This window comes from Cervus canadensis, chromosome 18, assembly GCF_019320065.1.
Source record: "Cervus canadensis isolate Bull #8, Minnesota chromosome 18, ASM1932006v1, whole genome shotgun sequence".
NCBI lineage: Eukaryota > Metazoa > Chordata > Mammalia > Artiodactyla > Cervidae > Cervus > Cervus canadensis.
In genome coordinates, this window is record NC_057403.1 from 36,327,338 (window position 1) to 36,344,527 (window position 17,190).

Sequence of the window (17,190 nt, forward strand, 5' to 3'; positions counted from 1 at the left end):
GTGGAACTGTTCAGTCCTATGATAACTTAAAGCTCAACATTCAGAAAACTAAGATCATGGCATCTGGTCCCATCACTTTATGGGAAATAGATGGGGAAACAGTGGAAACAGTGGCTGACTTTATTTTTGGGGGCTCCAAAATCACTGCAGATGGTGATTGCAGCCATGAAATTAAAAGACGCTTACTCCTTGGAAGGAAAGTTATAAGCAGCCTAGACAGCATATTAAAAAGCAGAGACATTACTTTGCCAACAAAGGTCCGTCTAGTCAAGGCTATGGTTTTTCCAGTGGTCAGGTATGGATGTGAGAGTCGGGCTGTGAAGAAAGCTGAGTGCCAAAAAATTGGTTTTGAACTGTGATGTTGAAGACTCTTGAGAGTCCCTTGGACTGCAAGGCGATCCAACCAGTCCATCCTAAAGGAGATCAGTCCTGGGTGTTCATTGGAAGGACTGATGCTGAAGCTGAAACTCCAATATTTTGGCCACCTTATGCAAAGAGTTGATTCACTGGAAAAGACCCTGATGCTGGGAGGTATTGGAGGCAGGAGGAGAAGGGGACGACAGAGGATGAGATGGCTGGATGGCATCACCAACTCAATGGACATGAGTTTGAGTAAACTCCAGGAGTTGGTGATGGACAGGGAGGCCTGGCATGCTGCGATTCATGGGATCGCAAAGTGTCGCACACAACTGAGTGACTGAACTGAACTGAACTGATGATAACTCCATGTTTAACTTTTTAGTGAAGTGAAATTGCCCAGTCACGTCTGACTTTTTGCGACCCCATGGACTGTAGCCCACCAGTCTCCTCTATCCATGGAGTTTTCCAGGCAAGAGTACTGGAGTGGGAACTGCCAAATGATATTCCCAATGCAGCTGTACCTTTTAACATGAAATATAATTCTGAAAGCTATTTACTCTTGTAAATGTTTTCAACAGTATGATATCAGTATAAATGTACTGAAATAAACTTTAAAGAAGAGTATTTACCCCAATGACATCTGGGCCTAACAGTAATGGATTTCATTTTTGTCCAAAAGATGTATTTCATATATATTTAAGATTATAATCATAGAGAACATATAATTTGTATAAATATTTTTTCACTTTTACAGTATATTTAGGAAGTCATTTCCATAACTCATTTACTCAAACTTACTTCTTCATGATGATGATTCGATCAAAAACTATAAAGTAGATTCAATATTATCATACATGTTTAGGAAGCCTACAGTATTGCAAATGCCTTTATCAATTTCTTCTAAGGATATGCTTTCATCAGTGGCATATGCACTTAAGAGAATCTGAACTGCTTAAGATTCAAAGTAAATGATAAAATTAACAGCTTATACTTTCCAATTTTCAAAGTAAAAAGATTTTGATGGTTTAGAATTTAAGATTAGTAATTCCAATCTTGAAGTATCAATTTAAAAGACAAAATTATTTTAAAAGACTAAGTACAAATATTAACTAAAAATATTAGTGACTTAAATTACCAACCTTATATATATCCTCAATACATCTACTAAGTTGTTCTTCTGTCACCAAAATGGTGCCTGGCACCACATCACTCTCTGGAATCTCTAAAGGACAAAAAACAAAATTACTTATGCTTAGCATCTCAATGGGCCTAAGGAAAAATACTTTACTAGAAAGTCTGGGAAGCAACAGCTAAAATTAGAAAATCAACATGGTTACAATATAGAATGTTTCACTGATTACAAACATGCATTGTTATTTTATGTATCAATAAGAAAGGGAAAAAAAAGCACTTCCAAGTAACTTATGAAACATTATCACTTAGAATTCTAATTTTAAATTAATGAGTGGGAAGTTGCAAATTAAATTAAATGAAAATGGCAGAATCAATAGTTGTATCTGGGTTATTGGTACACAGATGTTCATTATACTATTCTCTGTGCATGTATTTGAAATTTTCCCTATAAAATTAAAAATTTTTTTAATTTAAATTTAAAAAATTTGTTTAATTTGAATTTTAAAAATATAAAAATTTAAAATTTAAAAGCTGAACTTTTAAAACAGAGCTTTATAAAAAAATTATATTAAGAGAACTTAGATTTATTTTACACAGTTTTGTTATATATCATTCTTTTTTTTTGCTATTCTGCATGGCATACAGGATCTTAGTTCCCTGACCAGGGATTGAACCTGTGCCCCCTACAATGGAGGCATGGAGCCCTAGCCACTGGATCGCCAGGGGAAGTCCCTATCATTCCTGATAAAAGCTAAATAATTGGAATAAACAGGATAAAGAATTAAAACTTCCCATTAATTAGTGTCCACGTCTTCTGAAACATTTCTGGTATCCGTGTTGTGCCGTAATATACTGACCTCTGAGCCACAGAGTGCAGTGGTGTGATATCCTCAAGAGCCCTTGGCTTTACTACTGTCATCATAGTTTTCTTCAAAGTCACTGACATCCATTCTACAAGTTTTAACACTCACTTGCAGGCATAGACAATATCACAGTTGCTACCTGGCCAACAATGATAGTGAGACGCAGCTAGATATTAGAGTTGCTACAATGTGAAAGAGATTTCCAAAATAAAGTTTTTTTAATGTGAAAAAAAAGTGCATCTTGGGATTGATAAAATATGGTAATTCATCATATTTGCTACATATCCCTAAAAAATGTGCTATAATATGAAAAACAAATAAGAAAGCGTGTAAGTTAGATTGTTTTCCAGTGGCAATGATGGGGTTTACGTATAAGATCAGTCATATTCTAACTCAGTCCTTTTTGTTATCAACAGATGTTATATGCAAAACATGTAGCTGGCATAACAGATGTAACCTAACGCATGAGAATGCCTGGTAAAGAGATGCTCAATAAATATTCTTTGAATGAATGAACAAGAAACAGGACAAAAATAACTGACCCACAACTGGACTGAATCGAGGCCTCCCAAGCATACTGCTCTAGCAGTAGTGTCAGTCACTCAGCTATGTCTGACTCTTGCGACCCCATAGCCCGCCAGGCTCCTCTGTCCATGGAATTCTCCAGGCAAAGAATACTGGAGTGGGTTGCCATTCCCTTCCCCAGGGGATCTTTCCAACCCAGGGATTGAACCCAGGTCTCCTGCACTCCAGGCAGATTCTTTACCACTGCACTACCTGGGAAGCCCTAGTGCTCTAGACCAGGGCTCAAACCGGAACACACACTTGAATTACCTAGTGGGCCGGTCAAAACAGTCCTGGGCCCAACATCAGAGTTTCTAACTCTGTAGGTCTGAGGCGGAGCCCAAAAAGTTGTATTTCTAATAAATTCCCAGGTGATGCTGATGCTTCTGGTCCTGGGACCACACACTGAGAACAACTGCTCCAGACTAAAGGAAATACCTGGTCAGTCACAGGCAAGAAGATAAACAGACTAGGAATGAGGTATGGTCTCACATGAAATTAGATATAAATGAAGTCCTAGGCCTTGATGACGAGTGCCAATAGAAATAATATCTCATTTCTTGAGTCATTTTTTGAGGAATACACTAATCCCAGACTAGATTTCTATTAAATACATAAAGGAATTTTAATTATTTATTCAAATATCATGTTTATCATGTTTGAATAATCACAAGTTTCACTTCACCAAAGCTCAATTTGGTGAAGCTTTACTAGCACAAGAATCAGGCTTTCTTTATTCTCATCCACTGAATATTCACTGGGAGGACTGATGCTGAAGCTGAAACTCCAGTACTTCGGCCACCTGATGCAAAGAGCTGACTCATTGGAAAAGACCCTGATGCTGGGAAAGATTGAAGACGGGAGGAGAAGGGGACAACAGAGGATGAGATGATTGGATGGCATCACTGACTCAATGGACATGAGTTTGAGTAAACTCCAGGAGTTGGTGATGCCTGGGATGCCTGGCGTGCTGCACAAAGAGTCGGACACGACTGAGCGACTGAACTGAACTTAAACCCCTCTTCACACATTCAGAAACATTTATACTATAAATGACTTCTATACAAAGTCTACACAGAACTAAACTGGGCTTAACCACACATCAATTTTTCTCTTTATTTTGAAACTCAGAAAATACTATTATGGAAAGGTTTTGTTTTTTTTAAAAAACTCACTAAAAATGCTGAAATGATACTCTGTATCCTAGTACTAACCTCAATAAAGCATGAAAATATACAGAGGGAAGTGGTTAAAAGACATTAAAACACAAGGGAGGGAGAGGCTCAAGAGGGAGGGGATGTATATATACAGTTATGACTGATTCCTGTTGTTGTAGGGTAGAAACCAACACAACACTGTAAAGTAATTATCTTCCAATTAAAAATAAAAAACAGACACACACTTAAACTCTCTGGCCAAATCTGGGAAAATGTGAGCATCAAAATGAATATAGGAATATTCAGTCATCCACTGAATTAAAGAAGAATCTGAATCTGTATGGGTATTTAGATAAAATTTTTTTTAAAGAGATGAGGCAAGGAGGAAAAAAAGCTCTTCCTTACAGAAGAATATCAACTAACAAAATAGAAACAATTAAAAAAAAAAAAAAGAACGTCATCATTTCATTGGCAAAAATTATCAGGGGATACCAAACCACAGTATGAAGGACTGTTCGGAAACAGGATATTCACACTGTCTCATATGTCGACCATCCCATAGAATATTATTAATTAAAAAGGGAGGAAGGTATTTTTACAGTTGATAAATCTGGTTGCTACCACCTTAATCAAATAATCACATGTAACTTCACTAATGGAATAAACTGATGACATGTGTCCATAACCTGATGGACTGAAAAATAAAATCAGATACAGTTTCCTGCCAAAATGTTTAACCTAGATCTAATCACAAGGAAACAATTAGACAAATACAAACTGAAAAAGAGTCTATAACCTGGGCTTCAAAAGCGTCAGAGTGAAAGACCATTAGGGATCTATTCTACATTAAAGAATTAATGTAATAAGTAAATGCAATATAATTTTAAAAAAACAGATATAAAAGAAATTCTTCAGACAAATAAGAGATCTGAATAAAGTCTATATATTAGAGGATGTCTGGAACTAACTCTCAAATGGTTCAGGAAAAAAATTATGTATGTATGTAGGAAGAGAGAAAGAGAAAGTAAACATGCCAAAATGTTAATTATGTGAAGTGTATAGGGATGAGACGATGTATCCTTCTTAGAACTTCCATGAAGTGGATTTTTCAAAATAAAAAGTTGAGAAAAAAACAAAACTAAAGACACTGAACTACACAGACTTAAGTCATTTAAATCCAAAACACAGAAGAAGGTCCTTTAGAGGGTCCCCAAACTACCAAACTTCCTTGTTTACCTGCTGTATTTAAACATTGATGAAGAGGAGCTAACACAGGCTGAAGTAAGTACTTGGCTGCCAGTTGTGGCTGTTCTCTTGACATAGTTACAAAGGTTGTGGTGGCAACTCTCTGAAACTGTCGTGCTGCCAATTTATCTTGAAAGTGAAATAAATCCAAAATCTAAAAGAAAAATTCCATAAGGTAAATACCAGGCTCTTTGTAAGAAGCACTACAACAACTAAGAAAAGAACACATTTCACATTAATTTCTTTACACAAAAAAATAAACTCACTGCAGTAACACTGATCCAACAGAACTGTTTGTTTTTTTTTTAATTAATTTAACAACCCAGCACCAAAGGGTATGAGAACTGAAGGAGCTACGTTTTATTAAACAATTTTATCAGATTTATAAAATATATGTTATTTGTAGAAAATTCGGAGAATAATTTTTAAGAAAAAAAATTAAATTCCAAATTACTATAAACACTTTTGGTGTATTTTTTCCAATATGTTCCCTGTATAATTCTTTCCTCTTTTCAATTGAGACCATACTTAATATTCAATTTTGTGTATTGCTGAAACCTTCTCATATTGTTAAAAATATTATTTCCAGATATTCAGCTTTTCCCCCAAATTTTGCTATGATAAATAGCAATTATGGGGTCAAGGCATATAAATATATTCAGAATCTGAAGAGCCTGTCAGATCTGACCAAGGGTCTACTTTATTCTCAAAAAATAAACATTAAAGATCAAAAACCAAACAAACAAACCACTGATCTCTCATGTTTGAGCCTAAGCACCCAACAGAAAAGTACATTCTGTTCCTGGCTTAAAAGTGACTCAAATGTTCTGTAGACAGGAGAATCCGCTCTCTCAAAACTGTATGTGACCTGTGATGCTGCCAAAAACAGGCTCAGCAAGAGTAAAACCTATGACTTGATTATCTCATTTCCTTAAGTGCCAAAATTATAGCTACTAGTTTTAGAAAATGTTTAGTCATCATTGTAAATAGCTTTATCCTGTAAGATAATTTCTACTTAATATCTTCCAGTGTAAGATTTTACATCATATTTGTTCCCATGCATGCTTCCCCATGAGAACCTGAAGACCAGCATAACAGCTGAATGACTTTCTTTACACTGTACTCCAAAAGGCATAGCTTACATCTAAAAGCATGTGGAGTGGTGACACATTTTCACCTATCAGATTAACAAAGAAAAGTTTTGTAACACAGTGTAGGCAAAGGTGTAGGAAAACAAATACATATATAATATCAATCAAAAATTTAAATACATATACTCTTTAGGCAAATCATTTCAATTCTAAAAATTTTCCCTATTAACTGGAGCATTGTAACAGCAAAACAATGGAAACAATTTAAATGTCCATTAACAGGAAGCTGGTTAAATAAATTATGGTACATAATGTGATGAAATACTATGCACCCAAGAAAAAGAATGAGACAGCTTAATATGAAATATCTCCAAGGTACCTTGTTAAGTGAAAAAAGCAAAACTGAAAAATAGTGTGTGCAGCATATTATCATTTGGGTAAAAATTAGAATATAAAAACAAATACATACACATATAATTGTATACACATGATTCACAGATTGTCTCTGCAAAATAAATAAGAAATTGGTACAGAGACAGGAGAGAGACTTATATTTCCGCTTACTCTTTTGTGCTTTTTAAAATTGTATACCATGTTAATTTACCTTTTTTATTTACTACATATTTTAAAAAAATAATTAAAAACACAGAAAAGACAGGATGGGGAACACATGTAAATCCATGGCTGATTCATGTCAATGTATGACAAAAACCACTACAATATTGTAAAGTAATTAGCCTCTAACTAATAAAAATAAATGGAAAAAAAATTAAAAAATATAAAAAAACCTTTGGGAATAAAAAAACACAGAAAAGATAATAAATACAACAAAACTATAGTTTCATATCCCAGTTTTGAGGGCAAGCTAGTCAGTTACTAATGATGGAAGTGAAAGTCACTCAGTCGTGTCTCACTGTTTGCAACCCCATTGATACAGTCCATGGAATTCTCTAGGCCAGGATACTGGAGTGGGTAGCCTTTCCCTTCTCCAGGGGATCTTCCTGACCCAAGGATCAAACCCAGGTCTCCCGCACTGCAGGCAGATTCATTACCAGCTGAGCCACAAGGGAAGCCCAAGATTACTGGAGTGGGTAGCCTACCCCTTCTCCAAGGGATCTTCCCGAACCAGGAATTGAACCGAGGTCTCTTGCAGTGCAGGTGAATTCTTTACCAACTGAGCCATCAGGGAAGCCTAACACATCAGTCTCTCCCACAGGTTTTTAACGTTATTAAGAAAGTCCTTCACTGAATAATAAACATTATATTAACTCAATATTGTTGTTGTTTAGTCACTAAGTCATATCCAACTCTTTGCAACACCATGGACAGACAGGATTTTCCAGGCAGGAATACTAGAGTGGGTTGCCATTTCCTTCTCCAAGAAGATCTTCCCCACCCAGGGATCAAACCCGCGTCTCCATCACTGCAGGCATATTCTTTACCGCTGAGCCCCTGGGAAAGCCCCTAATGCAATATTAGGTGAACATTAAAAGTCCTCTTTCTATAAATAAGCAGATAATCCTCAAACAGACAAAAGAAACATGATTTACCTGGGGGCAGATATCTCTATAATAATCCTCTGGTGAAAGAGACTGCTGGGGACAAGAGGCTAAAATCTTTGCAATCAAGTCACACTTCTTCCAGTCGGCAGCTGTGGCCTCAGCATCACTCCCTCCAGCCGCCCCGGCTGTCAGCAATGGATACAGACGTCAAAAATTTATAGCACCTCACCACATAAGGTCCTTAAATTAGAGGAGAAACTGTTTTCTTCCCTATTGAAAGTCGCTAATTTCTTCTGTAAGATAAACTACCTCTTTGTACTTTCCTTTTGATGTTGGTCTCTGGCAAGTTCAGAGGAAAAAATAGCACTTAACCATTGTAATAAGAGTATTCATATTATCTGAACACTAGTTTCTTCTTTGTGCTTATTACTGACATGTTTTAAATGATTAGTATTTCTATTATTCTGTCTCTTTATATGCATCATGTCATTCAAACTGCCTTAAACTAGAGTTAGGGAGTAACAGGTATCAGATTTACCTTACCCCCTTAGAAAAAATATGTAAACAGTGGCTTTCAGACACTGGACAAAAGCAGCCCAAGACACTGGTCCCTAAGAGAAGGGAAACAAACAAGGTGAGCCCCATGAACACCCTAGCCTACTACCTTCAGAGAGGATTTTTTTTTTTTTTTTGTCCATACATACTACGAGGCATGTAGGAACTCAGTTCCCTGACCAGGGATTGAACCAGTGCCCCTGCACTGGGAGCATGGAGTCTTAACCACTGGACCGCCAAGGCAAGTCCCTAGAGAGTTTTGAGGCCACACCACAGGTAAAGGAGAATCCAATGAAGCCTGCTATGTTGCTGAATTAAAGAAACACAGTTCAGAATTCAGGGATGTTAACACAGCTAGAGCTTTCAGGGTAAAACAGCAGAGAGGAGAAAGCTACACAAAGAGGGAACTCCAGAGATCAGCAGAGGAATCCTCTCTCAAGTCTTCTGCAGAGTATGGTGTATGTGTGTGCTGAGAGAGAGGGAGAGAGAGAGAGAGACAAACTCAAGGCAAGAAACACCAGAAAGGAGTAGGGAGAACAATCCCCAGAGGTCATGCAGGGCTTAGAATAGCGTTCCTACTAGTGAACATGGAAAAGCCTCTTAGTATGTACAGAATCAAGTAAAATCACAAAAAGGTATCGCCTTAGTTAGTATTGGTACCAAATTACCTTAGGTTAAAGGCTATTATCCACCCACAGTAACAAGGTTTAAGAGCCAGAATTGAAGGACTCAAACTGATACCAAGAAAATTAACTGCATCCTAGCACAAAACCCAACAAAGGAACTCAACAAAATACAGCATCTGGCAGTGTTAAATTAAAATGCCTGCTATCCATTCAAAAATTACCAGGCACATCCACTCCAGTGAAATATTTTTTAATATAAGGATTATGGTTAGAAAAAAGAGGTAAATATCAGAAGAAACCTGCTCAAAATGTGCCAAGTGGTTGTTTCTGGGGATGGGAAATGGAGTGGAAAGCTGCTAAGGACTGCTATTTTTCTCTAAAAGCATTATAGACCTATTGATTCTTTAAATTATGTGCATATGTAATTTTGTTTAAAAGTCAAAAAATATAAATTAAAAACTATTACCATACTTAGTATGATAATTAACATTTCTTCTCTTAATGAGGACTAAGAGACTATAACCGGAAACGAATCTAAAATTTCATTCCAAAGCTTGTTATCTCTTGGGTATCTCCAGCTTGAGGAGAACACTTTTGTATTTTAAGTCCTGAGGTGAAGTATTCTTAGGACCTCTGGCCTTTGCCACAGAGAATTTCATGGTTTCTACAGGGTTTACTTAAACTTTCTGTACAATGTTTTCCTCTGACATTATAACTTATTTGAAACAGTTGACAATATTATGCAACAAGAGCAGTGTATCACAACTATTTTGGGGGAAAATAGCAAGAAAATGAGTTTTTTTGGAAAAGGAGTTCATTAAAGTTTAACTTCCTCATGCCCCACAAAGGAACAAAGTCTAGTCTCCATCAGGTGTTACAGTCAAAGGCTAGAGACCAACAAAGAAAAGTGGATGCTGAAGTAACAAACGTCTATTTCTTACCACCTGCTCCTTCCAAAATGCCCCGGACTACTGCCTGAACACCGCTGGGTCTCATCAACCTTTCAGAGAGGAGCTGCCCACACAGACGCCGGAGCCAAGCTGGGGCCCGGCACCTAACTTGCATCTTCCCTTCTGAGCAGGACTGAAAAAAGAAGGGAAATGTGTGAATGAATGTCAGCACAGTGGATAGGATTTTTTTTTTCAGAAATTAAAAATATACAAATATACTGAGTCACACTGATAATTAACAGTATGCTATACAGACTTCAAAAGGGCAAATTTTTTTCTTTTAAAAAAAAGGAGAGGGGGGAGTTCCCTGGTGGCCCAGTTGTTAGGATTCTTTCAACTAGGATTTCTTCGACTTTTGCTGCCATGGCCTGGGTTCAATCCCAGGTTGGGGAACTTAGATCCTGCAAAGCCATCATGGCAAAAAAAAATCTTTATAAAGAAAAAAAAAATCTTTGTAAACATTTACAAAATCTTCTTCAGCCTCACTTTTAATTTTAAGGAAGTAAAAACACAGTGAAATTTCAAACCCAGAAATATACAAATATGCTTGTGAATAAAATACAGATTTGGGGGACACAAGATCCATGTAACAAATCTGAACGCAGGCCTTACGATCAAATGCAGCTTCCAAAGGAGACTCACCACTAAGAGGAGAGGCCACAACAGTGAGCGGGCACTCCTGTCCTGGCCTCTGAGGTCACAGCTACTCTGATTCCTTTTGACACAGCAGCTTTAAGAAGAGTTAGATTTCCTTAAGAACTCCTTTTTGAGAGTTCTGTGGCACCACCATGAACAAAACAGACTTGCTGTCCCTTATTTTGGGCTGGAGTGCAAATTAGTGTGGTCATTCATTGTGTTTAACTGTGTGAGCATAAAACTTAAGTGAAGGAAACATTTAACCCCAACTAGTTTCTAATTATTAATAATTAGAGAAATTTGAGGGGGTTGATGTGCCATGCTCTGTGTTAAGTAACCCCCCCCCCAATCGCAAAAGGGACTTTATGAGGAAGGTACTGTTGTCACCCCCATTTTATGGGTAAGGAAAGTGAGGGATGGAAAGTCTTACTAATTCCAACAATTGCACACTGGGGTTGAATTCCAGTGTGCCTAACTCCTGAGCCTCTGCTTTCCACCATGTCCTTATAAGGTATTTTGTTTCATCTGGCAAACTGTGGACTCACTCAGAGAAGCAGAGCATGAGCAAGAGGGTCCCAATATGAGGCTCTAGTAATATTCTAGGGGTGAGATGAAAATGACTTCACCAAGGAGATGTCTTTGTAGTCAGCTTCAGCTGGTCCTACAGTTAACTGTTTTGACCCTTCATGCTTTTTTTTTTCCCCCTTCATGCTTTTTTAAAAAAAAAAACAAATTTATTTATTTGGCTGAACCAGGCCTTAGTTGCAGCACATGAGATCTAGTTCCCTGCCCAGGGATCAAACCCAGACCCTCTACATTCAGAGCACAGAGTCTTAACTCATGGACCACCAGGGAAGTCCCATCCTTTGGACCTTCATAGTTTACTAACCTAAACTCATAATAAAATTTAGGTACTAAAAGAAAATAGATAATTCCAGCTACATCACCAAATTGAATCATTTTGGATAAATAATTACTTTTAAGGAAAAAAGAAACTATATTATGCTGAGCAGAATATATACTATTATGTTTTTCAAAAAAAAAATCTAAGAATTAATAACTCTAGTTTTAAGTCGTTGACTTCAAATACTCCATTCAAAGAATAAGATGTCCAAATACTTCTGCCAGAAGAATACTGTCAAACAGCCAAATTTTAGTTAAAAAAAAAAAAATACTCAGTTTGAGAATGAATAAAATATATTTTTGTCACAAGCCCTAAAAAATTATCACAAAAGTGTCCATTTTTCATTAAAAGAAAAATCCCTTAAAATTATTCCAGAGGTTGGTATAACTTAGTTTGGCAAATACCATTTAACAATCTAAAAGACGAAACAGGATTCTACTAGACTAATTTCCAGGAGAAGACAGTTGTTTGGTCACTCAGTTATGTCCAACTCTTTGCAACCCCATGGACTGTAGCCAGCCAGGCTCCTCTGTCCATGGGATTTCCCAGGCATGAATACTGGAGTGAACTGCCATTTCCTTCTCCAGGGGATATTCCCCACCCAGGGATCAAACCTGGGTCTCCTGCATTGCAGGCAAATTCTTTACTGCTGAGCTACCAGGGAAGAAGACAGTACGCTACACTCTATCATTAAAGCTTCACCCACAAGAGGCCCCAGGCGTGCATACCTGGGGCGGTCCTCCCTGGAGGATAAGTAATTCTCGGACTGCTAATGGCTGATACACTTGATCCAAGATGTCTCTTAGGGCCTTCCTCGATAGGGCTCTCTCTTCTTCAGTTAACACCTAAAAGAAACATGTCCTTGGCTTCTGTGAGATACAAAACAGGCAAGCAATAGAAGGTAATGCTCTGCAACAGTGAACAAAGATGTTTGTGAGGAGAGCAGAAGGCTGACTTCTTTTGCCTCTTTTTTTTTTTTTTTTTAACTTTTTATTTTATATTGGGGTATAGTCGATTAACTACGCAATGATCATGTGAGGTGGATAGCAAAGGGACTCAGCCATTTATATACACGCATCCATTCGCTCTCAAACTCCCCTCCCATCCAAGTTGCCATATAACATTGAGAAGAGTTCCATGTGCTATATAGTAGGTCCTTGTTGGTTATTCATTTTAATTCTTTTGCCTTTTAGTTTCCTTCCATTCAGAGGAAGCTATAATAAGGAAACACCCCGGCCCCCTCTCCATTCCCTCACCCACTTCTGGGCAGGAGATTGCATCCACTCATCCGATTGCTGAGTTCTGGCACACACAGAGGAGCTTGCCCCTCTTCGGTCTCCTGGGCGTGAGCGCAGTCTGTTCTGCTCTTCTGTGCCATAGATTTTTCAGGGGCATGTCCTCTGCATTGGGGCAGAAGGAACTGCAGTTTTCTACCATCCTTTAAAACTGGGTGAGAAGTGCATCTCATTGTGGAATGCACTGTTAGGAGACCCATGGGTCAGTCTATATAGACCTTCCAGCTCTGCCTTGATGAGTAATAAAGGTGACATTCTGACTTGTCATCTCTTACTCTGTTAACGGTCTTTTCATTCACTCAGAATTTGGGCAGCAAAGAGGGTGCTGTTTAATTGGGTCCCTGCTCCAAGCCACAAGAGACTGACCCCCTTTGGGAGCTTCACAGTCAAGACTCAGAATCCTGCTCGTTGTGATTTAGTAAATTGTGCTGCAGATGCTGATCAGAGCAGGAGCTGTTGCAGAACCTGTCCAGCTTCATACCGTCTACCCACCATGTTTCCCTCTCTCCTTCCACCCCATTACTTGGTCCTTTCTGTGGTTCCCTTTTCTTTTCTCTCTTCTGCCTGAGTCCTCTGGGTACCGCTTAGCTCAAACAATAGTCATAAGACCTGCTCCAGACCCCTCATCTCAAGGAAGTGCAGGCAGCAGGCACTGATGGAGCTGTCAAGACGCACACCCTGTTGTAAAGAGCACAGAGCTCTCCTCCGCAAAACATACGGGCACTGGAGGAGACCATGATTTCATGTGACTACTCAGGGGACCGTGGCCTTTAAATGTCTTCTGTTTTATTTTCTTTTGTTAGCACAGGGAGAACAAACAGAGAAGGAACAAGCTGGAGGGTGACAGAGAAAGGCTGACACAAAGATGAGGTGAGTGGACATGATAAAATCTGGATGCAGACCCTGGTTACATTCACACCTTCACAGCGTCCTCTGTTTAGGTTCCTGTGCTAAGGCTGCAGTGCTCTCACGGGGAAGCAGTGGTCCCTGTTATGTTACACTTGTGAGTCTTGTCTCCCCAGTGACTGTGTGAGCCGTTTGAGAAAATGGCCACGTCTAATGCTTTTTTATCCTTCACATCACTTTATCGTTTAGGTTCTCAAATCCTTACTGACTGTCAACAAAACATTTGCCTGTACGCTTAACACCTAATAGTAACAACCAACACTGACTGGATTGTGCAGGGTACCCAGTGCTTGCATACTTCATCTCACTTAATCTTCCCAAGAACTTAATGAAGGAGGCATAAACAGTTTAATATTAATATTAGTAGTAATAACTTTTTGGTGAGCACTGCTGGGTATTGGGCCAGGTAACTTACACACATTATCCTTATTCCTCACAGCCACCTTCCAAGGTAGGTATTGTTTTTTTCCTCAAGGCAGGCATTAATAAACACATTTTACAAAGGAGGACAGAAACAGAGATTCAAAGAAAAAGCTTGCAACCACTGTTTCAAAAAATGGAAAGAAGGGAACAGGTGAAATGGACTCTCCAGGAGTGAAAGGACTCATACTTAATAAATGAAAGGTCCAACCCCCTAAAAAGATTCATCTATCCACCAGAGATGCTTAGGCATTTAACAAAAATTCTAGGTCTTTCCATCAGCACTCTTCCAAAGAACTGAGATGATGTCTTATAGCAACCACACACAAGTACACACAGAGATTCTCCCACTCTCTCTCCCCATGGAGGCTTACCTCTTCCTCAGGACTCAGCGGTGATCTCTTGCTTGGGCAGAACCCCAGCTGGCACAGACCTGCTGCAATATCCCCAAAATGGCGGCAGAAAACCAGGCTCCCCAGAGACGCGTGCTGAGCAACGCTGAGGAGGGCGCCGCAGCTCGCGTGCAGCCTCCGGGCGGCGCTGGGAGCAGCACCGAGGCACACCACGTCCTGAACGACGGCCCCAAACTCAGTCCTGCACCTCAGAGGGACTCCAACACCAGGCACGAGATAGGGGCAGACACCCAGGGTCACCACAAACTGCAAAACTGACTGGACAGTCTTTTGCTGGGAGACGCTAAGCGTGTCCGGGCTGAGGGCAGGAGCAGCTTCTGGAGTCTTCGGGTTGGGTTTACCTGGACTGAAATCAGCTGCCAGGCGGAGCATGGTTTCCTTCAAGCACAGCAGCAGCAGTAAGGTCTGGGAGGTAAACTGCCAGGTGACGTCCACAGAGTCTTGCGGCCATTCTGCCTTATTAGCAATTTCATCCCGTAGGAGTTTCAATATCTTCCAGTGAGGATCTTTCAGAAACTTGTCCTCCAAAGCAGACAGGTTAGATTTTAAAGTAGCCAACAGGACGTCATGTTTCGTGATCTGCAGTGAATTTGAGCCTGATCCTTCTGAAGAAAAATCAAATTACATACATGGAAAACAAATTCTGCTTGCCTCCATGAGGAATGCCTTGCCAACTCCAGTTCATCTTCTGAAACCTGACTCAGATGTCGTTACTTCTAGAAAGAGGCCCCCAACTGTGCCTCCCCAACCAAGACAGAATTCAAGACCACATTTCCTATCTTACCACAGCACTTTGCATGTAGTTAGAATTATGTTCATAACACATTATATTGGGTTAGACAAAAAATTCATTTGGGTTTCTGATAGCATTCTATGGAAAGACCTGAACGAACTTTTTGGCCAACCTAATACTTCATGGAGTTTGTTTCCATTCCCCACACGTTCTGAGGGGACAGGGTTCTTGCTGCCCCAGAACCAAGAGGCCAGATCTTAATCAACTTACTGGGCTGAAACTATAGCCAGAACAGAAATCTGAAAAGGCAAACATTTACCACAGAAGGCTCATTCAAACTGTTCTAGATCCCAGGGATAAGGCATTGAAGAAAACAAAGTCCCTTCCGTCATAAAATTACAACCAGTGAAGCAGATCACAGAATATGGACACAGGATGCAAAGATGTTAATTCAATCACATACGGTCCCTAATATCTAGTCTCAATTTTTCCTGAACTCTCCCAATATGGTCTTTACTGCCCTCTGCTGGTGAAGGAGCTCATGCACACTCTCAGCAGCTGACATCCTTGCTGACTCCCTCCTTGAAACGCTCCTCTCTTAGGTTCTAGGGCAGCAAGCACCCTGTCCTGGTTTTTCCCTCCTAGCTCAACGGCCATCTCGAAATGTCTCCTCTACTGGTTCTTTTCCTCTACCAGATATCAAAGTGCTCCAGGGCTTGTCCTGAACTCTGGATTATCTTCCTCGACAGTTTTATTACATGCCTGGCCCATGACTACCCTCTAAGTTTCAGAGACATATTTCCAACTGCTGAATGAAATCTCCACTTAGATATTTCTTAGGCTTTTCAAATTCAACAAATTACTGATTCTCCCAAGCACCTTACACTCCCAAGTACAATCTAACCTGGTTACTAACTGGTTACATCTCCACCTTTTTCTTTTCTACAACCCATCACCAAGTCTTTCCTGTTCTGCTTACTAAATCACTCTCAAGTTTATTCACTTTTCTCCATCTCACGACTACAACCTTTGTCAAAGCCATGAACATCTTTAACGTGAAGTACAGCAGCACCTTCCTGACTGGCTTCCCTACTTTCACGCTCCCAAAAATTTACTTTTCACACATCAGATCCTCTTAATATTTAAAATAGATTTCTCTTCAGAATTCCCTGGCAGTGTAGTGGTTAAGACTCTGCCTTCCAATATTGGAGCACAGGTTCAATCCCTGGTCGGGGAACAACCTAAGATTCCCACATGTCACAAGGTATGGTCAAAAATTAAAAATAAATAAAAAATAAAATAGATGTCTCTTGGTGGAAGCACACACACATTCCTGACATGTGCATACCTAAAAGCGGAAATGCTGAGACACAGGTATCCGGAATCTCAATCCAAATATTATCTCCTCAGAGGTGGCCTTCCTTGACCACTCTAAAAGCCATCCCCCACACTATCAACTCTGTGATAACACCCAATTTCTTTCCTCTATAGTACTTATCATAGTCAGTAATTATTTATTGGTATTTTCTTTCTTCTCTATTAGAACTTAAACTTAATGAGGGTGGGTACCACATCTCTCTCATTTGGTCAATGCTTTGCAGAGTTTACATAAACTAAGCCCCAAACAAGTTATCTGTTAGTTGACTGAGTAAAAGAATGAATGAAGAGTGATAACAAAGATCTCCTTAGAACTCCTATAAGACCAAGCCTCTCACAGATAACTATCAACTCTGAACAAAGAGTAAAAAGCAAATATCTGAAGGTGCCTGAAGGTGATGAAAGTGAACAAAAACTAGAGAAGGCACCCGAAAGGAAAAAAAACAGCACTGAATAAGT

The 17,190-nt window shown here is 39.3% G+C and overlaps 1 protein-coding gene across 2 annotated transcripts in view; it reads right to left on the minus strand.

Moving 5' to 3' along the window:
• Positions 1–17,190, minus strand: part of TANGO6 (transport and golgi organization 6 homolog) — a 174,380-nt gene that overhangs the window by 146,243 nt on the left and 10,947 nt on the right. Inside the window, exons 2-7 of one of the 2 annotated variants that reach the window (XM_043437929.1) lie at positions 14,583–15,226; positions 12,316–12,432; positions 10,039–10,180; positions 7,965–8,101; positions 5,315–5,477; positions 1,500–1,582 (exon numbers count right to left, since the gene is read on the minus strand). In XM_043437929.1, coding sequence (XP_043293864.1) covers positions 1,500–1,582; positions 5,315–5,477; positions 7,965–8,101; positions 10,039–10,180; positions 12,316–12,432; positions 14,583–15,226 — 1,286 coding nt within the window. The remainder of the gene's footprint in view (positions 1–1,499; positions 1,583–5,314; positions 5,478–7,964; positions 8,102–10,038; positions 10,181–12,315; positions 12,433–14,582; positions 15,227–17,190) is intronic. The other variant, XM_043437930.1, reaches the window with a different exon arrangement.